Source organism: Corythoichthys intestinalis, chromosome 1, assembly GCF_030265065.1.
Source record: "Corythoichthys intestinalis isolate RoL2023-P3 chromosome 1, ASM3026506v1, whole genome shotgun sequence".
In the NCBI taxonomy this organism is placed as follows: Eukaryota; Metazoa; Chordata; class Actinopteri; order Syngnathiformes; family Syngnathidae; genus Corythoichthys; species Corythoichthys intestinalis.
Window position 1 is genome coordinate 18,248,998 of NC_080395.1, and position 24,228 is coordinate 18,273,225.

Below are 24,228 nucleotides of genomic sequence, written 5' to 3' on the forward strand. Positions count from 1 at the left end.
TGCTAATCCTGAACAAAAATTGAGCGTGTTGTAGCACACATTTAGTCAATGACATGGACACACAACAGTATACATTTGATCATTTATTTTTTTGACATTTTGGGGGAAGCTGAGCTTGCCTTGCAGTTTTAGAGCAATTGCCTATGATCACAATCACAGGCAAGAAAGCAGATTTTGTCTAATTACCATTAAGGATAGACATAGAATAGCTATTTCGGGCTATATATAAATTTGACTTGACTAGTTAGTGTAGGTCGCCCTCAATAGGTCATTTCGAACCCGACGTATTCAGTTCGAAGGTTCAACTGGAGTTCATCTGTGATCAGCGACGTTTGTGTCCAATTTTTATTTTAATTCGTCTCGAAGATGTAACATAGTAACACCCAGATTCCACTAGATCTGTCTTGTTCTGGGGCGCTATTTAACGATACTAAAGTATAAATACACTAGGGCTGGGGGTGACTGGAAGATGAAATACTCATGAATAAACAATTTCTGGTGAGGGGGAAGAGGGAAAAAAAATCACAAGCATCAGCAATGTTGAAGCCAGGCACTTTTTATCCAACCACATCGTTTTCAGCTTGAGATGGCGGACTGGACCTGACCATCACATTACTGATGGACATGCTGCTGCTCCCATAGAGCAGTGTGTATGTGTGTAAGGGAGAAACTGGCAGCAGCATATTCCCTTGAATACGAGGCTTTCAACATAATGAATGAATACATTATGGATCGGTGGCCAGCCGTCAATAATGCGGCTCTACTGTATCGCAGCCGAAAGCTCTTTTCTGGATAATAGGTGGGGGGACCCCTGAGACAACCCGGGAAACAATCCGCACCCAGAGGAGCCCGGACTGCTGCAGTCACTGACCCGCAGAGCGACACAGGGAAAGAGTGGCTGGGAACTGCACTAGCAGTCCGCCCACATCCGCACTTTCATTCACAGGTTGACACTGGCTAGCAAACACCTACACACAAGCACACGGGCAAAAACACACTGATAAGCACATGCATTTCCTTTCCCAGCGTGTGCGTTCTGAGGGTAGGCAGAACATTCATATTCAGCACAGGCAGAAACGGTTGGGAGCCATTTTGTTTTCCTGGCCAATGAATGGAAAAGCGGTGGCCATTACGACCTTGTGATAAGTTCTGGCTTTATAATGTGATGTACTTCCAGGAGAAAAAAAAAAAAAAAGATATATTTTGGAGATAAAAGTCGTTGCGCAGTTTTCCAAGATAAAGTTGTACAGTACAGAAAATTTAAAAGAAAAAAAAAAACATTGATAAATAATCTCATAAAAATATATTTTTCAAAAAATAGGGTTTTTAGGGAAAAAAAGATGTTTTAATTGGCAAAGTTCATAGTATCCAAGCTTCATTGTGGAAACATCTAGACACCTTTATTTTAAATATTAAATAGTTAAAATTTAATATTTTAAATATTAAAATATTAAATATATAAAATATAAAATAATAATGAATAATAAAGTTCATTATTCACTGTAATGTACTGATAAACATTAAACTCTCATATATTTTAGATTCATTACACACAACTGAAGTAGTTCAGGCCTTTTGTTGTTTTAATATTAATGATTTTGGTAAAAAAGTTAATAGAAAACAAAAATCCCTATCTCAAAAAATGTGCATATTTCATCCGACCAATACAATTTTTTTTTTTTTAATCCAAAAAAAGTCAACACACAAATACAGTGCCCTCCATAATTATTGGGACCCCTGAAAAAGATGTTTTTTAGCTTCTAATAATTTTTTTATTCAAATAATATGGGAGCTTAATGGAAAAAAAGAGAAAAATCCAACCTTCATACAAGTGCATTCATTCAGTGGACAAAAAAATCCCACATAAAGAAAAAATTATTTGACATCAAATTATGTGTGTCACAATTATTAGCACCCCTGGTGTTAATACTTTGTACAACCCCCTTTAGCCAACAAAACAAGGTCTGGGGACTGAGATGGCCATGGGAGGAGCTTGATTTTGTGTCTGGTGAACCATTTTTGTGTAGATTTGGCCATATGTTTAGGGTCATTGTCTTGCTGAAAGACCCAGTGATGACCCATCTTCAGCTTTCGGGCAAGAGATTTTGATTTAAAATGTCCTGGTAATTCATAGCATTCACGACACCATGCACCCTAACAAGGTTCCCAGGGTCTTTGGGAGCGAAACAGCCCCACAGCATCACTGACCCCACCCCAAAATTCACAGTGGGTATGAGGTGCTTTTCAGCATGCACATCTTTCGTGGCACTCCAGACCCACTTAGAGTGTTTGTTGCCAAAAAGCTCAATCTTGGTCTCACACAAAAATACACAGGGTCCCAGGCTTCAACTGGGACCGTGTGCTTTGGTCAGATGAGACCATGATTGAGCTTTTTGGCAGCTATGCACTCACAACTATAGATATGAACGTAAAACAGTCTAGATTCTTTGTTAAAAAGCAAAAAAAAAAAAAAAAAAAAACGGGCAGTTATCATACATTTTATGTGAATATTTCAAACTAGTTACGGTAATTTTTTCCATTAATTTCTATTTTTTTCACAACATTTAAAAGTGCATGCATGGTGCTATTTTCCACATAATTACCTGGAATCCTCGACTAACTCACTCTTGAGACACTCCTACCTGCTTGTACGCACTAAAACCTTTGTTCTGTTTCCACCTAAATCCGGCGTTAGAATGCAGCGTTTAAATTTATTGCAGTGAAAGCTACCTGGACGCTCTGTCTGGTCCGGCCCCCTACGGGAAGTCGTGCCGCAATGTCTGTAAGAGCTGTCTCGTCAACTTACTGTATAGTGTAGTCTATGGTAACACGTTGCTCCCCACATCTATTATTTTGTAATTTTATGACCAAAATGATCCAAAAAAAAAAAAAAAAACAAATCTAACCAAAAATAATACCCAAAGAAAAAATCAGCGTGTCCTGACAGTTAGGGACGCTTTTATATTCAGCAGAGGCAGAAACAGTTGGAAGCCATTTTGTTATGTCGGCGAGTGATGGAAAAGCAGTGGCTACTACCCACATTGTGATTGGTTTAGGATCCTAATATCCCGCTCGCTTTCAATTTCTGAGACCTGCAGATGATTCAGATGTAGCTGGCGTGGAGCGACTTCCACGTGCAGGTGGAACTTTCATTGGTGTGTCATTTATTCATTAGCTGGCAATCAGACGCTGCGTGCCTGGCATGTGATGTCATAAATCAGCCGACGATCAGCCATTAACAATTCATGCCATTCATAATGCATAAGCCCTCATTTATTTATCACCTCTAAATGGGATTTCCTTCCTTCGCCTTCAGTTCTCACTCGAGAACGCGTGTCGCCGTCTGACCGACGGCCATTTTGGGAGCAAGCCAAGAAGATTGTCGACAACGCGCCTGCGCTTTGTTTGTCGAGTTTCTCACGAGGGGCTTGACATGATAGCAGCTAATTAGGTCTTAAAGTGATCTTGCGTCTGCCACATTTTCGTCTGGGTTTATTCTATATGAAGAATGTCGCCAGATGCTCGCGCCGCATGGCTCTGCACAATAGATGACAGCACATTATGGTGAAGGCCTCAGGGGTCTCAGCGTGTCTCGTTGTAAAGATAAACAGCAAATTGCTGCAGAGGTGCACCTGAGGCATTATTGGAGTCTGTATTCTGGGTATTTTTAAATACATACAGTGGGGCAAATAAGTATTTAGTCAACCGCTAATTTTGCAAATTCTTCCACTTGAAAATATTAGAGAGGCCTGTAATTGTCAACATGGGTAAACCCCAACCATGAGAAACAGAATGTGGAAAAAAAAGAAATTTTTAAAGAATTTATTTGCAAATCATGGTGGAAAATAAGTATTTCGTCAATACTAAAAGTTCATCTCAATACTTTGTTATGTACCCTTTGTTGGCAATAACGGAGGCCAAACGTTTTCTGAAACTCTTCACAAGCCTTTCACACACTGTTGCTGGTATTTTGGCCCATACCTCCACGTAGATCTCCTCTAGAGCAGTGATGTTTTGGGCCTGTCATTGGGCAACACGGACTTTCAACTCCCTCCACAGATTTTCTATGGGGTTGAGATCTGGAGACTGGCTAGACCACTCCAGGACCTTGAACGGCTTCTTACGAAGCCACTCCTTTGTTGCCCTGGCTGTGTGTTTGGGATCATTGTCATGCTGAAAGACCCAGCCACGTCTCATCTTCAATGCCCTTGCTGATGGAGATTTTCACTCAAAATCTCTCGATACATGGCCCCATTCATTCTTTCCTTTACACAGATCAGTCGTCCTGGTCCCTTTGCAGAAAAACAGCCCCAAAGCATGATGCTTCCATCCCTATGCTTCACAGTAGGTATGGTGTTCTGAGGACGCAATTCAGTATTCTTTCTCCTCCAAACACGACCTGTGTTTCTTCCAAAAAGTTCTATTTTGGTTTCATCTGACCAGTTTGGAGTGTGACTGACTGATGTTGTGGACAGGTGTCTTTTACTGATAATGAGTTAAAACAGGTGCCATTAATACAGGTAACGAGAGGAGCCTTATTAGACCTCTTTAGAAGAAGTTAGACCTCTTTGACAGCCAGAAATCTTGCTTGTTTGTAGGTGACCAAATACTTATTTTCCACTGTAATTTGGAAATAAATTCTTTAAAAAAAATCAAACAATGTGATTTTCTGTTTTTTTCTTCCCACATTCTGTCTCTCATGGTTGAGGTTTACCCATGTTGACAATTACAGGCCTCTCTAATCTTTTCAAGTAGGAGAACTTGCACAATTGGTGGTTGGCTAAATACTTATCTGCCCCACTGTACCTCCCTGGTCAACGTATCATGAAGTTCAAGGGTTAGGGAAAATTATATAAACAAAGTAGGGTTCTATTATATTTGTGGTTGGGGACTGCTGTTGAGAATAAATGGGAAATATTTGAGTAAATGGTTGTAATCTTTCTAAGATAAATTATAAATCATCTTTTGGACAGTATTTTTAAAAATGTTGGAAAAGGTTTTCACTCATTTACAGTTTCTGTGTTTTCAGATTTAAGTCCGATTTCTTCAAAAAAGGGAAATTTATCCTTTGGGCCCAATACATCTACATGTTATTTTGAGACACAATCATATCACTAATCCATATATTCAGAATGAAGTCATTTCTTTCTTTTTTTCCCCATAGTGCTGTATTTTTCATGCTATTCAGTAAGTCGCACCTGAGTATTAGTCGCACCAGTCAAAAAATGCAAAATGAAGAGGAAAATTACATATAAGTCGCACTGGAGTATAAGTGGTGTTTTGGTGGGTCAATTTTTTAGTTGATCAAAAACGAAGGACAAACATGATACTTTAAATCCGTACTTCTCAAATAGTGGGTCGCACAGCAATGTCGGGGCTGGCGCATGTGACCTCACGGAACATACTTTTTTGCCGTACTAGAATAAACTGGCGCTTTCATAGTGTGTGCAATATTTTTGAACCAAACAAGCACACAGCAAAGAGCATTGGAGATATGAAGAGCTAAGACGAAGAAATGTGACGAAGCATATGCAGCGTTTGGTTTTGACTTTTAATACAGTGGGAGACTAGGACAGACGAAGTTATTGAAGTTTAGTAAGTTTTGAAGTTATTGATTTTTCAGAAGAAAATGGTCAAAAAATGTACCTCGAGTGTACTTTTACTGTTTGGATGTGATTTTTTATTTTTATTTTTTTAAATTTATTTTGTTTTTTATTTTACCAAAAAAAAAAAAAAATCTTAATAATGTTTATATATATATATATATATATATATATATATACGTATATACACTTTACATTGATCAATATTACTCTTTTTTTCCTTAAAATTAAAAACGACACAATGTTATGCAGAGGTGTACTCAGAATAATAAACATTTTCTAGACAAATGATACTATGGTGAAGTAGCGCACACAAAAATAAAGTAGTAGAAAAATGCTTGGCTATGTTAAATGCTTCATTGAGTGAGTCCACTCAAATCCACTCAAGCAGCTCACTTACATGCAGTGAGTTGCAACAGCAACTGTTTAACAAGTTAAATGATGATTGACGCATGCGGCTCTTTGAAGTTTGTGCCTCTGGCAACATCAAATCCAAAAATTTGTCAATCATCGTTAACTTTAAGAAACAACTCCAGTGCCTGACGAACAAAGAGCAGAGAGGGAGGGAGGGAGGGACTGATCGACTCGGAACAGCTCAGCTGTATTTATTTATTTTTTTAATTGAAAATAAAATCCGCGATGGTCTGAGGGTGCGAAATTTGAAGCGCGAAGTAGTGAGGGATCACTGTATTTACAGTGGCAGTAGAGAGTTGGGGTAGCGCAAAATGTTTACGTCTTCCTGGTGGGAGGGGTGTGGGGGGGGTGAAACATAAATTAAAACTTGAAATAAAAAAAAACAACACTTTTTAAGAAATTAATTGAAAAGAACTGCATTAAAGTAATAATAATAAAATGCAAAACAACAGGCTAAATACGCCTCTGTTAATGTACCTATAGGTTTTCGAATAACTATAGCCAAAAACAAAAAACACAACATGACAGCATGAGTGGGGGAAAAAAAAAAAAAAAACTTGTACTTGTGTATAAGTCGCAAACCAAGTCAAACTATGAAGAGAGCTTTTTTTTGTTTTAAAGGAATATAGTGTGATGACATCACAACCTCTTGCATGAGAATTAAGCCTGAAAATACACAAACGCGTATCATATACTCCTACTCACGAGTGGCAGGCTTGTTGCAGTTGTGCCCGTGTCGGAAATACTGCGGGTTCTCCACCACCGGAATGCGAGTCATCCCGATGACGACGGCGTCCGGTCCCGCATCAAGCGTGCACGGTGTTATAATCCCGTGGTTGACGTGGTGAAGAGGGCTGGCCGAGTCTTCTTCGCCACTGATCACAGCCACTGGACCTGAAACCAGATATGCATTTTTTTTTTATCAGTGATGATGTTGGATTCATATTAGTGCTGCAACAATTAATCGATTAACTCGAGTATTTAATTAGAAAAATAAGATTCAAATTAAATTTTGCTGATTTTAATATTCGTTTGATTAATTTGGCATTGAAATGGTTTATTTTGAAAGTGTTTGCATTCAGTTTTATTGATTTAAGTGGATACACTGCCCTCTAGTCTGCCTCATTTCCCATGGGTGAATCCAGCTGCTCCATGTTAAGACCAACATAAGCTAAGTTTTTGATTGAGCTAATGTTTTTTTTTTTAATGCATTCATAATTCAGTTTTTGAGTATATTTAGCATTTTTTTTTGTGGGAATATGTGCCTGAACCATTTGTTAAGAGCATTGAAAAAAACAACAACAAAAAACACGTTTTATAGTATTTAAGCTCGCGGACTTTTGCTATGTAAGTTAGCCAATTGTTCTTTTGTTGAACATAGATCCTTATTTAATTATTATTTTATTTTTTTATACCGTTTGAGGCTCAGCTCAGGTATTTTGATTTTTCATATTCCTTATCCGATTACTCAATTATTTGACAAACTAGTTCGTCGATTAATCGACTACTAAAATAATCGATAGCTGCAGCCCTATTTCATATAAACCACAAAGACCTAATTTCAACGAGGGAAAAAAATATATATCTTTAAACTAGGGCTGTCAAAATTATCGCGTTAACGGGCGTTAATTAATTTTTTAAAAAATTAATCACGTTAAAATATTTGAGGCAATTAACGCACATGGCCCGCTCAAACAGATTAAAATCAGTGTGACGTCTGCTTGTAACTTGTTTTTTGGTGTTTGGCACCCTCTGCTGGTGCTTGGGTCCAAATGATTTTATGGGTTTAAGCACAATGAGTGAGAAGGGTGTAATTATTGGCATCAACAATGGTGAGCTACTAGTTTATTTTTTTAATGAAAATTTTACAAATTTTAATAAAACGAAAACATTAAGATGGGTTTTAATATAAAATGTCTATAACTTGTACTAACATTTATCTTTTAAGAACTACAAGTCTTTCTATCCATGGATCGCTTTCAGAGAATGTTAATAATGTTAATGCCATGTTGTTGATTTATTGTTATAATAAACAAATACAGTACTTATGTTCCGTATGTTGAATGTATATATCCGTCTTGTGTCTTATCTTTCCATTCAAACAATAATTTACAGAAAAATATGCCATATTTTATAGATGGTTTGAATTGAGATTAAATACGATTAATTCTTAAGCTGTAATTAACTCGATTAAAAATTTTAATCGTTTGACAGCCCTACTTTAAACAAAAAGCGATGCATTTTTCCACAAAAAGTAAAGTGAATCTTTAAAAAAAATGCATTTGGATTGGTTGTATATACTGTAAATATTTACAGTGTATGTTAACTTTGATTAAATGAAAAGAGGCACACATTTGGGAAGTCAACAGCAGCAGAGCGGTGACAGTCAATCTGTTTACCCACAATGCAGAGTGCCTCCATCACAAGGCGGCAAATAGCTAATCAAGAGCGAGCGAGATCCAATAATAGACCTCATAGCTCGGGAATGGGGAGCGGAGGTGGGATGTTACACGAAAACCGCAATTTATTCGGGACAGCTGTGCAACCATTGCTGTCGCTGGTGCTCTCATATTGGAGCACTCACTTTATTAGGGATGCGAGCGATGCATCAGTGTAGACAAACTGCTGGGTAAAGTGGGGAAGGCACGTTGCTTGTTCTGTTTTTTCCATTCTTTCAACTGACTAAATTGACCAAAATGCAACTCAAACACATATCTTGTTCTAATACAAAACTACTTATGTATTAATTACCTGTGCACTAACTACCTCCCTCCCTTTCAACCAACAGTAGCTAACTTTATTAACTGTGCATTCTACCATCAGTACTTACAGTACCTATATTCAGTATTACATACTGGTGATATGATATTTATAGAGAAGTTTATTGAATATTTGCCCAAATCCATGATTTCTTGCAATATGGATATACAGATATATTTTGCTCTCAATAAAACTGCCATGTCATAACACTGCTTCAAACCGGCCTTCATTCCACAGGTCAACCTTGGGACAAGCCGTGACATTAAGAAATCAAACCGGCACATTTAATCTGTTGCTAAATGCAAAGTGATCCCTCGTTTTTCGCGGTAAATGGGGACCAGAACCCACCAGGATAGGTGAAAACCGCAAAGTAGCGCCTGAAAATTTTTAAAATTTGACACGAAAACAGCATTTGTTCATAGATAAGCCACACTGGACCATAAGCCGCAGCTGTCCTCACTGTACTATGGGATGTTTACACCAAAAGATATTAAGTGGTAACACTATATACAAATGAACCACCATGAAGCATTGAACCAATTGGCTGCAAAGCTTCATTGTTTTAAGAAGCTTCATTTGGCCATCACTGCTCCAGATAGGGTTTTGCTTTTTTAAAAAACTTTTTTTTTTTTTTTTTTAAATGCCCTCCTGTTCAAAAAGTTTCTTCCCCCAGAAAATTGTAATTTTAAGCTTTTCAATGATGTATCACACATGCAGATCGGACAATTTTGAAAGTTGGCCTAAATTGGGGGTCTCAGAGCAGAACTTGAAGTCACCTGAGTGTTTTCCGCCATATTATATATATATATATATATATATACACACACACACACACATTAGTAAATGGTTTTTAAGCACTTCAAATGTGATAATTATGATAACTTTTAAACATGTAACTGTCCTGTAGAAAAATGCTTGTCTTTATTTAATGCTTCCATGAGTCCACTCAAATCTGCTCACGCTGCACGCTGCTCACTTACACACATTGAGTTGCCACAGCAAATGTTTAACAAGCCAAACGATGATTGACACATGCGGCGCTTTGAAGTTTCGACTTCCAAGCATCTCTGGCAAGATCAAACCTGAACGTCTGTCAATAATCGTTAAGTTTAATAAGCAAATCCAAAGCACTGCCTGACCAAGAAAAGCAGCAGGAGGAAGAGTGCGACTACGTGATCAGATAGGGGTAGCTCATCTGCCTCATTTATTTAATAATTGAAAAATAAAAAATCCACGATTGTTCCCCATTTGCTTTTAAGGTCAGATACCCTTTTGTAGCTAAGGACATCCTAAATTAAAAAAAGGGGAACGGAAGGTTTAGAACAATTTTGGAGACTGTAGTGTAGTCTTGTATTGCATTGTATAGTCTCCTTCTGTTCACCTTGCAAGTACTTCAACAGTTGAGTGCCTTCTCTCCTTATTTTGTGTAGTATTTATACATGTCTCATAAGGAACATCTGACATTAACAATAATGCAAAAAGGAATCAACAAACACAGGGAGATTAAATACACTGACATGGCGTAATGACACGGTGAGGAACAGTGGTGGGTGACACAAGGAAGCCGATTGGTAGACACACAAGTAGCAGGCCACAACAGGTTAAGTCAATACGGCACAAAAAAAAAAAAAAAAAAAAAAAAAAAAAAAAAAAAATAACACTACCCCACGACCATTTGTTTATGACGTATGCATGGGAAAAAATCTTCACATATGTGCAAAGAAATCAGAACTGACCTGCAGTAAGAACATACAGTTGCGGTCAAAAGTTTCCATACACTTGTGAAGAACATAATGTCATGGCTCTCTTGAGTTTCCAGTTATTTCTACAACTCTGATTTTTCTCTGATAGAGTGATTGGAACAGATACTTCTTTGTCACAAAAAACATTCATGAAGTTTGGTTGTTTTATGACTTTGTCATGGGTGAACAGAAAAAAGTGATCAAATCTGCTGGGTCAAAAATATCCATACAGCAGCGCTAATATTTGGTAACATGTCCCTTGGCCATTTTCACTTCAATTAGGCACTTTTGGTAGCCATCCACAAGCTTCTGGCAAGCTTCTGGTTGAATCTTTGACCACTCCTCTTGACAGAATTGGTGCAGTTCAGTTAAATTTGATGGCTTTCTGACATGGACTTGTTTCTTCAGCATTGTCCACAAGTTCTCAATGGGGTTTAAGTCAGGACTTTGGGAAGGCCATTCGAAAACCTTAATTCTAGCCTGATTTAGCCATTCCATTACCACTTTTGATGTGTGTTTGGGGTCATTGTCCTGTTGGAACACCCAACTGCGCCCAAGACCCAATCTTCGGGCTGATGACGTTAGGTTATCTTGAAGAATTTGAAGGTAATCCTCCTTCTTCATTATCCCATTTACTCTGTAAAGCACCAGTTCCATTGGCAGCAAAACAGCCCCACAGCATAATACTACCACCTCCGTGCTTGACGGTAGGCATGGTGTACTTGTGGTTAAAGGCCTCACCTTTTCTCCTCCAAACATATTGCTGGGCATTGTGGCCAAACAGCTCGATTTTTGTTTCGTCTGACCACAGAACTTTCCTCCAGAAGGTCTTATCTTTGTCCATGTGATCAGCAGCAAACTTCAGTCGAGCCTTAAGGTGCCGCTTTTGGAGCAAGGGCTTCCTTCTTGCACGGCAGCCTCTAAGTCCATGGAGATGCAAAGCACGCTTGACTGTGGACACTGACACCTGTGTTCCAACAGCTTCTAATTCTTGGCAGATCTGCTTTTTGGTGATTCTCGGTTGAATCTTCACCCTCCTGACCAATTTTATCTCAGCAGCAGGTGATAGCTTGCGTTTTCTTCCTGATCATGGCAGCGACAAAACAGTGCCATGCACTTTATACTTACAAATAGTTGTTTGCACTGTTGCTCTTGGGACCTGCAGCTGCTTTGAAGTGGCTCCAAGTGACTTTCCTGACTTGTTCAAGTCAATGATTCGCTTTTTCAGATCCATGTATGTATATTTTTGACCCAGCAGATTTGATCACTTTTTCTGTTAACCCATAATAAAGTCATAAAAGAACCAAACTTCATGAATGTTTTTTGTGACAAAGAAGTATATGTTCCAATCACTCTATCGGAGAAAAATCAGAGTTGTAGAAATAACTGGAAACTCAAGAGAGCCATGACATTATGTTCTTCACGGGTGTATGTAAACTTTTGACCACAACTGTAGCTCAATTGACATAGCTATAACTATAGCTACTGTATTTTTCGGACTATAAGTTGCAGTTTTTTTAGTAGTTTGGCTGGTGGTGTGACTTATACTCAGGAGCGACTTATATGTGAAATTTTTAACACATTATGATATCATTTTACATGTTATTTTGGTGTTTTGGAGTGATACTGATGGTTTGGTAAACTTGTTAGCATGTTCTTTATGCTGTAGTTATCTGAATAACTCTTAATAGCTATGGCCACGTTCGCGTTCTGCCGTTGGCAATGTGTGTTCAATTGTATTATTGACTTTTTTTTATATTGAAATGCATGCTTTTAGTTTGTGACGCTTTCACGCCTAAGTGAGGGCACACTCGCACTTGTTTACGCGAAGACGAGCGCTCACACGCCAGAAGAAGACGGACAGCTACGTAACTCTGAGGGAGGGGGCGAGTTAGCGAGAGAGAAACACCGCTGCGACCCTACGTTCATTGTTTATGCTTGTAAAATATCTCTACAGAGGCAACGCCTGTGTGTATCATCTTTTCTGTTGTTGTTGTGTGTTTTCCACCCGTGATCAGACACTTAGGCTACGTTTATACTACAGGTCTTAATGCACGAATCCGATTTTTTCGTGTTTTTCCGACTCGAGTGAGGCATTAACTTGACGGTCTGAACGTGACAAGTCGCATAGAACGGGACCATTTCAAATACGATCTGGGTCACTTTCGTATGTGGTCTAAATCCGATCTGGGCCACATTTTTCCAGACTGTCGCGGCGGTCTGTACTGTCCAGTCCCGCAAATCGGATTTAATGCAGCAATTACGTCATCAAATAGTGAGAGAGTCGTTACCGTAGCAATGCACCTGTGCGTTATTAGCGCCTAGCTTGCAGTGAACACGGTTTTTGAGGAAGAGCTGAGCTTGACAACAGTCATAAAAAATAAAAATGGGTTGAGGATAAGCCTGAGAATGCTCAGTTTTCTCTCTGTTCCAAGTGAGCAATATTTCAACATTGCCTCCACGGCCGAGAGTCGGGACAAACTGCCCGTATGTGTGTGTGACGTGCACGGACAGTGCGTGCATGCTATCGATCCATATAAACTTTGAATATTTGCCTAAATGGGGATTATTTTTGTCTGTTATTTGTGTCCACCTTTTGAAAAGCAAAATATGATATCCCTGGAATGACGGATGACGTCTATCATTTGTTTTGATGGTTCTGCGCATGCGGGTCTTTTGCTTAGCGGGTGTCGGACTGCGAATTAGTGCGCATGCGTAATACTTGAACGGTCTCAATGGATAAAGGCAGTCTGAACGGGCACGCCAAAAAAACGGATATGACAAAAAATCGGATTCGTGCATTAAGACCTGTAGTATGAACGTAGCCTTACGTATGTGGTTCAAATCCGATCTGGGCCATATTTTTTCAGAACGTGACTGCCGGTCTGAACTGTCAAACTCTCAAATCGGAATCCGTGCAGCAATGACGTCAGCAAAAAGCAAGATGCACGGAGGACGGCAGCCATGTAGGCATTAGCGCCTAGCTTGAACTCTGCTTTTAAGCACGAAGTGTGCTTGACCACAGTCATAAAAAAAAATAAAACAAAGGAAAGAATAAGCCTTACAATTTTCGATTTTCATTTTGTGCGCCGAATGCGCAATACTTCATTATTGCACACATGGCCGAGTCGGGGCAAACTGACGTACCCACGTCATTTCACGCACACCCGTCAAGGCTCATGCGTGTGCGTGTATGCGTTCTATAAGTCGATAGAAACTTTGAATATGAGACCAAACGGGGATTATTAATGTCTGTTATTATTGTCCTCTTTTTGGAAATCAAAATATGATTACTCTGGAATGACAAACAGCTAGCATGTGTAATATACTGCGCATGCGTGATACTTGACTGGTCTCAATGGACAAAGGCAGTCTGAACCGGCACGCCAAAAAAAACAGATATGGCAAAAAATCGGATTTGTGCATCAAGACCTATAGTATGAACCTAGCCTTAGAGCCAGTTGCGTGGTTGTTTGAACGATGTGCTAATGCTAGCGAACGCATGCTAACTGCTTGTGTCATTGATGTAATAGCACCTAATTATCATTTATTTACGTTGATGTGAACCTGTTTGGTATCGAGGACGAAATTGATTCAGCAAATTATACGGACGTCCAGCATCGTCATTTGGGAGTTTAGCTCGCTGTATAGCCAGGACTGAGCCGTAGCATCCTGGTGAGGACATACAGTAATATTTGCATTTCGTTGCTCATGCATCATGTAACATATTGTACACTTATTCAGCATGTTGTTCTCTATTATATTAAGTTGCCTTTCAAGATGACACATCTTTTCTATGTGTTGGATTTTATCTTGAAATTTCCCCCAAAAATGCGACTTATACTCCAGTGCGACTTATAAATGTTTTTCTTCTTCTTCGTTGGGCATTTTATGGCTGGTGCGACTTATACGCAGGTGTGCCTTATAGTCCAAAAAAATACGGTACTTAATAAGCTACGAATGTACCTATTGACTCATCATACTGTTTGTATCTTACCTCTCAATTCTAACCCCTAATTCTCAACCCTTAACCTCAACAATCGACAAATTACCCTTCCTACTCACCTACCAACCCTTCATGTCCTACTTTCCATTTTTTTCACTAGACCAGTGGTTCTCAACCCGGGTTCGACCCAGAGGTTCGGTGACTAGTTCTAAGTGGTTCGATGAAGGTTAATACACACAGTGCTCTATTTTCATACATTGACTAAAGGCAAAGTGTCTTTCTAGACTAAGTTTCGTACTTGTTTAACCCCAATTTACAAGCTTAACGTAATTCAATTTCTTACAACAGCTAGCCCTCTACCTAATGGGAGGAGAAACTGGTTTGCTCAGTGGAAGGTTGACCCGTAATTTGTATGAGGAAATACAACCCCCTAAAAACAATTTGTGTCATATCTTACACTATAAAAACTGTATGTGATGCAAGGATGCAGCACAAAAATGAAAACAAAAAATTCATTTTCCAATGTGAAATTCAGGAGCAAAAGGCACAATTATGTGATTTGAATGGGAATTCACTCAGACATTAGCTTGCTATAGCTTACCTATATCGATTTTTAATTTGAAAAAACTTGCTTTATTATTTAATTCCGAAGGGTTCGGGGTATGCATGTGAAACTTGTGGGGTTCAGTACCCTTAGCAAGATTACGAACCACTGCACTAGATGTTTAATTTGTATTATTAAGATGAGATGGCCCCAACCTCATTTTATTTAGCTCAGTGGCATCTCTAAGAGAAACAGGAACAAAAGGATGATATTTTTGAGTTTTCCATCTCCTCTGGGATGCCCGAAACCTCCACTGAGCGGGCGCTTATTGGAAAGCACACAAAAAGACAAAACTGCAGAGCGCACAACAAACAAACCGTGGCTTCAAACATCACATGCACACAATTATGGAGTAAGTCCACGATGTAGCGAAGGCAAAAAGAGAAGACAAACAAAAAACAGTACCTGCGATGAATGTATCTCTTTAATAGGGCACATGAAATGGAATGAAAAAGCATCTGATCAGACTCCTGAGGCGGATCGATGATGGCAGTGCTCCAATAGTACACACATCCACATGAACATACACACACAGAGTGGTTTTCTGCCAAGTAAGAAATGAAAATTGGACCTCACGGATTTGAGAACAATGTAAAAATCACATTTTTCATAGGTGAATGAAGAAAAAAAGCCAGTCCAGCTCATAGGTCTACCTAAGGCCAATGTCCAACAGACATTCACCAATGCCCAGATGATGACAAAAAGTCCAGGTGCACAATTCCAATTATTAAGCCTTTTGTGGCCAAAGGTACATTGTAGTTTGTTCTCAGATCTTGGAAGCCACCCTGACCAAGTTTAAATCGTTTTTTAAAAGGGACTATACAGAGTCATTTTTTTACTCGCGACTGCCACCTCTGGCATAAAGCTTAACTGCAGCACGGATGCTTGTACGAGGACGAACATAGAGCAACCAGCATTTGGCCCATCAAATCAGAACCAGAAACGTTAAAGCGCTTTGAGCGCCTTGAAAGGTGGAAAAGCGCTATATAAGTATAACACCATTTAAAACAGTATTAGTAGTAGTAGTTAGCAAGTCTTAAATGGGTTAGATAAGTGTTTTTTCCAAATGGAGACCAGACAGAGGCTCGGTGAACAGTGCTGCTGCTGCGGAATTTTTGGGAAACCCAAACTGTCAGAACTGCACTAGCGCAATATCAACGACCCAGACTGGCACAATCCCAATAACACGGCCAAAAGGCTAAACGCCGCGCGTTCACCTTTTAAATCCTTGTACTATCTCCATTTTAAAATCCGGAAAAAGGCTTCGAAACACAAGTTGACAATTTCTTCCAAGTCAACAGCAATCAGACAGCAAGGCAAAAACAGCAAACAGACCCAGACGAAGAGGAAGGCTAGATCCAGGGTCACCATATCATAGTTGAACAAAAAGATTACCTAGAAAAGACAGCGCTAGCTAAAAAAAGTCTTTTGAAGGCTTGTTGTGGTGTTGTTTAGGTTTATTGTTTGTTGTGGATTGGACAGGAGAGTTGAGGTGTTACTGTTGTCAGGGCAACGAGTAGAGCTGTCCCGGCTAGTCGACACACTCGACGTCATCGATGACGTGAATCCGTCGACGAGCACAACATCCCGTTGACGGTTAATGAAGGGTTAAAAAAACATATACGTGGAAAGATCAGAATGTCGGACGCTTGGTATGCAAGTGGGTAAAGTGGCACAAAGCCAGAAAAGCGCACCAGAGAGTTCAAAACATTAGCCACGTTTACATGCTGACTCTTATTCATACTGATTCAAATCATTCCGAATGGAAATTTCAGATCAGCTGTTTACATGTCACTTCATCTAATCCGATCCAGCGTTTACATGTGACTGCCTTTATTCCGAAAGGACGTTTGATAACTGCCGTCTGACACGCGCAAATTAATCAAAACAAAGCGTCACGTTGCAAAACACGGAGATCGATCGTTGGAGTGCTGCTGTTTTAACTTTAACCCACTTGTTGTGTTTGTGGGGTTGTATCCGCTTCTGCTGTTTTGCTCTTTTGCCTTGTAGTAGCCGGTTTTCCACCGGTTTCTAATCTGGTCAACGCTCCGGTCTATTCCGGCTTCGTGTAACCTCTCGTGAACTTTTTTAAATAGTTCACTGTTCCTCGTTTTACGCCCGTCTAAGCGAGCAATTATATTCAATTCTTTTAAAGTTTGAATTAAATAGAATCTTTCCGCTGGACTCCAATTAGGTGCGCTGTGCTTGGAAGCCATGTTGCAAGTGACGTTACTTACGTCACAAAGTGACGTCACCACGTCAGTACGGAGCATGTGCAGAAAGAACGCAACCAGACACCATTCCGCTTCCCTGTTTACATGATATAATTTTACTTCTAATCGGTTTGGGAAAAGGAATATTCCACCCCTGTGAATCGGAATGAAATTCCATTCGGTTTGGGCCTGTTCATTCCGAATGAGGTGTTTATATGGAACACATTTATTCGGTTTGAACAAATATTCCGATTGTAATTGGAATATTTGGCTCCATGTAAACGTGGCAACTGACAATTTTAAAGAACAAAGGAGGGTACACTGTAGTGTCCATTCTCTTCAATTCTAAGCTTGGCTGCACGTCGGCCGTGAATGATAACGACAGGAGATTGTAAGTCCATCTAACTAACTTTGATAACATGTTTTATTGAAGTTGCTAAGCCTGTCGCGATACGCAATGAGTCCATTTATCGCATGGTAAATTAAAAATTAAAAATGAGGGCGGTCATTTTCACGGCTTGACTTTTATTGCTGCGCGCGTGCTGATGGCATATGAGACTTCAGTTCTTTTCTCTCATCAACACGCTGTAGTATTAAAGTTCAGACATACAAAATAAGAAAACACATCTATATTAAAAACTATATACGTTAGCATTGCTACATTGAGGTAAATGGGGGAAAAGGATTACCTACTTTAGCCTGCTATAAAACATTGGCAGTCTTCCCCAAAACTTGCGGTTAAAAGGTGACACTTCAAACATGAAAAATCGCTGGTTAACGGCATTTGCAAAAGGAAAAAAAAAAATCTATTACTGACACCACATGCAATGACAAAAAGTGCTTTTTTTGCGGAGTCTAAAGCTTAAGTTAGCGGTTTAGCGAACATACTTCCGGTGAACATTTCAAAATAAAAGCATGTCATGTTCGTCATATAAATAACAATTTCTGGAGGTAATCCCACATACTTCAGAATTCAGATTCTACACTAAGAATACCTTTAAAATGACACCCTTTATGAAAAGTCTGATTGGCAATGAATAATAATTATAATACTATTATATATAGTACTATACTACAGTGCCCTCCACAATCATCTGACCAAAGCACACGGTCCCAGTTGAAGCCTGGGACCATGTGTATTTTTGTGTGAGACCAAGATTGAGCTTTTTGGCAACAAACACTCTAAGTGGGTCTGGCGTGCCACGAAAGATGTGCATGCTGAAAAGCACCTCATACCCACTGTGAAATATGGGGGTGGTCAGTGATGCTGTGGGGCTGTTTCGCTTCCAAAGGCCCTGGGAACCTTGTTAGGGTGCATGGCATCATGAATGCTTTGAAATAGCAGGACATTTTAAATCAAAATCTGTTGCCCTCTGCCCAAAAGCTGAAGATGGGTCGTCACCGGGTCTTTCAGCAAGACAATGACCCTAAACATATGGCCAAATTTACACAGAAATGGTTCACCGGACACAAAATCAAGCTCCTCCCATGGCCATCTGAGTCCCCAGACCTTGTTTTGTTGGCAAAACGGGGTTGTACAAAGTATTAACACCAGGGGTGCTATAATTGAGACACACATTATTTGATGTCAAATAATTTTTTCTTTATGTGGGATTTTTTTCCCCGCTGAATGAATGCACTTGTATTGAAAGTTGGATTTTTCTCTTTTTTTCCATTAAGGTCCCATATCATTTGAATTTAAAAAAATATTAGAAGCTAAAAAAACACATCTTTTTCAGGGGTGCCAATAATTATGGAGGGCACTGTATAATATTAATGTTTTTAAGAATTGTTTTGAATCATGTTGGAAAGGTGAAGTCAGTGTTCTGAATCTGTTTACATTCCATTCTTTTGCACAATTCTATCAGCATTTGAACTCATTGTTTATTTGTGATTTATTATTGTTATTTATCTGTTTATTTGTACTTTAATAAAGAATTTAAGTGTTCCAAAATGTTTATGTGAATTGATAAGCGTCAACAAAAATTTCATTGCTAAATTAGTAAAAAAAATTAAAATAATAATAATTTTAAAAAATTATAAGATTAGTCGACTAATCGTAAAAATAGTTGGCCTACTAATCGGGAGAAAATTTGTCATTTGGGACAGCCCTAGCAACGAGAGTTGAGGATTTTGCCATCCTCAGTGCAACGTGAGTGCTGAGTGTCCACTACTCAGTCGCGGGTTCCTCAGTTATCAGATATTCCTTGTGGGAGGAGAGGATGTCCTTTCATTGTTCCGGACTGTCTGTTGTCGGTTACCAGAAGAGCTGATGGTGGGATGTGGTGGTCCAGACGTGGGCTTGTAGATGTCTTGGCCATCACCTGCTTGTCTCGCTCCGCCAGCTGCATGACGCGGGCGTTGGGCTTTCGTAGTCAACAGGCATCCTGTAGTTGTTATCGCCCTTATCTGCCCGTTGTCTTCCAATCAGTCCAAGTCCAACTACTCATGCTTCAAATACATTCTTCTTGTTTTGTTGATCTATGATTTAAATGTTATTTATTTTATATTGGGTGTGTAAAACTAATACAGTCAAACAGCAAACATAGGAAAAGATACTATTCCCTTCAGTACTCCTCAGGGCATTGGTGGAGCTTGAATGGAGTAGAAAGGAATTTTGAATTAACTCCAAAAATCATGTATAGTCCCTTTAATGTAAACATGATCGGCTGAATGCTAGGTTATTGTAGGGGTGGATTGAAAGGAAAACTACCAAAGAATGTTATTATAATTTTTTTATAGTCCGTCCTAAACATTTTGCACCACTAACTTAGATCTGTATCACCAATTTTAGCAAATAAGTGTTATTGTTGACTCTCTGACGGCGGCAAAGAGCCAGACTGCTGCGTAATGTTTAAAGATGAGCCCCTGGCCTGCCTTGCTAATACATTTTCCTTTGCAGCGTCCTTCCATTTGTCTTCGAGAATGATGCCACTCCGACAAAGATCCCTCACGACTACTCGGCAGACGGCAGACTCAGGGCAGCATTCGTCAATGTTCCCTCACCCGTAATGTGTGGTGGTGATCGCGGCCAGCGGCGTTTTTCCCCCAAAGTGTTTTATGTTTATGTAAGGCGCCTGCCTTTAGGTGCATTAGCTAATTCGCCCCAATCGATTGATCAGGCGTGACATCGACATCATCATTTTTTTTTTTTTTAAGATGCCGGTGTAAATCACTGTGGACACCCCCACGCCCGCCCGGATTCAAAACAGTCTTTCATTACGCCGCTGTCAGCGCATCGCTGAGATCGATTGCCAAGCTTACAGTTGAGGAAATCTTGTGCTTCAACTAGGACAATCCTCAAGGAAAGCTCGTTGGAAGAATAGATTCTCACCGAAATCGGTGACAAGAAGAACTGCTCTTGTACACCACCTTCAGGATTGGAGGATAAAAACAGCTCTCAAGACTTCTCATATGCTGCATTTTACGCCCGTTGCCAAATTCTGTTTTGTGTTCACACTAAGGATGGGAATCGAGAACCGGTTCCTATAGAGAACCGGTTCCGTGTGTTCCAATTCCATGGAATCGTATGGCGATTTATCTCACGATTTTCTTATCGGTTCCAACCAGCACGATTTACGTTTTGAAATTTACGCATGTTACACAAGTTCGATTCGGTACACATGGCTACTTAATTACCCATGGAGAGACTTCTCATCAAGGGTAATTTGGAGACAGTCGTTGCCAAGTGAATTCGCATTGACTTTTACAGGCCAGGTCATTATTCATGAGATTACTTAAAGCTGTAATGTGAAGTAAGGTTGGCTAACCATGTTTTTGAATAATGTCAATGACTAAACAGTTATAAGCATATTTTCATTCTTTTTTTAACGCAACCCTTCCAGATTCTTTGTTTAACCCATAGCAATGCTCTTGACAATGAAAATGCTTTTCTTCGGCAATCTTCGGAAATCTTCGGAAATTACGTCACAGCGGGAAGTGCGAGGGAAGTCCGCCATAGAACAGTATTGTTTGTTGCATTGCTTCTCGGTAAGATGCCACGGCGGTGTGTGCGATGTTTTGTTCTCACTCAAACGAAAAGTTGTATGAGTGGCCAAAGGATAGCAGGGCACGTAAATGGACATCTTTCGTTCGCATGAAGCGAATAAATTTCATGCCATCATCGAGTAGTGTTCTCTGCTGCAAACACTTCGAAGATGCCTACTTCCTTAACTGGTCAGCTTATGATCAAGGATTTGCCAAAAAGTAAGTGTGATTTTTGGATAGATGACTGATGACTTTGTCAAAGCAGAGCTGCCAACTGTTGTGGAATGGACAGTATAAGCTAGCGACGTTAGCCTAAAGTTAACTCGTGGCAATCCCCGATCATAGTTGTTGTTGCGTTCGCTAGGTTAAGCGTGTTTAAATTGTGCGTCATCTACGATCTTGCCCGAAAGGGTTAATCCACTGTCAGTTGGGAAAGGGGTGTGGATGTGCACGTAAGCGGGTCGGCGTCGCGGTAATTCACGGTCACGTTGCAGTAAGAGACACACACCGCCGGTGAGTTTGTGCACATTTATTTGTATTTGTATTATGTATTTCCACCTTCATGCTTCAAACATTGCATTGCATTTGTACGGTTCGCCGTTTCTTTAACGGTGATCGCTTGATAGCCTTCTAGTTTGTGTTTCGCCGCTTCGCGAGAGCCGCTGACAGGTGACAAGTGTTGCTTTTAATGTCTGCTGGCAGCGAATCAGCGAGCGCGCAGGTCACGCAGTGAATCATGGGAAATGTAGTCTCGGGACAACACTGAAGTGGTGCTTTGTAATCTGTTCGCTTGTGTGAAAAAGCTACATTTCCTCACGCCATTAGACGCCACTTTGTTTTATTGTTGCCACAATAAAGTGGAGAAAGCCATCGACGACTGTGATATAGTGGATATTATTTAGTTGTAATACGGGAGTTCACCAGTAGAGGGTACACATGTCATTTAGATGTGTTATTGTTTGTGCCTTATTCCTTCACTAAAAGACAGAAAAGTTGTTGTTCAGAGTCACTTGGCAAGACGTTGAGTAAAGTTGTAAAAGCCAATAAAGGTGTCGTGTGGGTCACTCGGTCAAGATATAACAACGAGTCATCTCCTTCTTTCCCCCCAACGTTTTTATATTATTATTTTATATGCACGAGAGCTGCCGGATCTGCCAAAATGAACATGAAGTCTGATTATTATTTTTTTTTAACAATGTCATCAGATAGACAAAAACATAAAATTATGTGCAAATGCCTGCATCTTCAAATCATGAAAATAATAACAGCCTATATCTTACCAATGTTGTAATATCGATGTGTCTTGTATCCATTCCATGTCAGGAAGTCTAGGCACATTGTTTGCATCCTGATTAGCGTCTGGCTAATAACATAAAATTCCAATCTTCTCTTCTTCCTCCAACTCTTCAAAAACTTGGATCTCCTCCCTTACGCTCGATCTATCGCTTATATCGCTGTTTGAATCATTGTTTGAAAGGCTTTGTATGGCGGCCGTATGTACGGAGGTGCCATCGCGTTCCCGGTGTGACGTATTACTTCCGGGTTCGTCCCCTTTCAGGCTCGAACTTCGGAAACGTGATTATTTTGTCAAATATACAACATATAAATTACTTTTTCATGCTTTATTTGTTGGACAGTGTTTAATTACTTTACTTGTGACCCTATTTGGCATGTGAAGAAATTACTTCACATTACTGCTTTAAAGAAATGGTGATTTTTCCAAAAATGTCTATTAATGGGTCTATCGTATTCCTCGTCAAATACTTTATAAGAAAAATATAACATATATCCATCTAAAATAATCATATATGATTTTATTAGCAATCTTAATACTGCTGTTAGAAAGATTCCATGGGTATGCGTTTGTTCCCATAGCAACCAGTCAGTTAGTTCCTGTTATTTTCCTACGTCATGCCCGCTGCGAATTCTGGAACCGAGAATCGGCGTAAGGCGGAATTTCGAGCAGCGGACGGCCACCTGTTAGAAGAAGTATTAATCTGTGTGCGTCCATGAACGAATTTAAGTATTTCCTCTTCATGCCATAAAGTTCTTAGAGCCGTTTTCAGCGTGACGGTTTCGTGTTTTTACTGTTACGTATGTGTGAAGAAGCGATCGATATATTTATTAAATTTTTTGAAGCCCGCGCTACAAAAATGACAGACTTCCGTCTTGCATTGAGGAAGAGGGCGCTGTGACGTGTACGGAAGACGGATTCCTCTTCACTATACAGCCGTACTGTTGTATGAGAAGGACTAAGGATTCAGCTGATTTTGCGGATTAATTCGTTTATTTTACGCATCACGCCAGCCAAACGGCTGCAGAAAAATCTTGCTGTAGGAGGGAGAGGCGTGTGATTCTTTTTGGGGTTTCAAAAGGTTCCCATTCACTGGTGTATATTGGTCAAAACAAGCCCTACTACTGTGGGACCATGGGACTTACGAGGAAGTGAGTAAACATCGTGTTTTGTATTATGTCAAATACTGGGATCATTTTAATATGTAGGTGGCTTGCATTTTGTGGCTGACATGCTCCTAGTCCCCTCGGCCGACACCCGGCGGCTTGTCGCACATCCCCCCCGCCGGGAGAGCACCATATTCGGCTTACTGCCCTCTTCATTTGCCCAGTGTTCTGTCAAATTTTCCACCCGATCAGAAATTGTAAATTTGTTAAAAATAGCCGCGAATACAGGGATTACAAAGTAAATACTACAAACTTCCTTTAAATATAGGACTACTTACGTTTGATGGGCATGTAAAAAGCTCTCCTCATACACATATTGTCATGTTAGCTGCATAACAACTTCAGCCGCCCTCCTATGAGTCTCTCGCTGTTTACGACTTCGCCGTGTACTAAAGCATTATTTTGCCATATTCGTGTTAAACATTTGGCAGCTACACGCTCCTCCGACGTCGCCTGGTTTGTCCGGCGGTCATTATCCAGCTGCTTTCCTGCAAACAAG

The 24,228-nt window shown here is 39.8% G+C and overlaps 1 protein-coding gene across 5 annotated transcripts in view; it reads right to left on the reverse strand.

The window, feature by feature from the left end:
• Positions 1 to 24,228, reverse strand: part of ntrk3b (neurotrophic tyrosine kinase, receptor, type 3b) — a 663,222-nt gene that overhangs the window by 121,529 nt on the left and 517,465 nt on the right. For all 5 annotated transcript variants that reach the window (XM_057850063.1, XM_057850090.1, XM_057850072.1 and 2 more), the window contains one exon: positions 6,723 to 6,911. In XM_057850063.1, the coding sequence (XP_057706046.1) occupies positions 6,723 to 6,911 (189 nt within the window). The remainder of the gene's footprint in view (positions 1 to 6,722; positions 6,912 to 24,228) is intronic.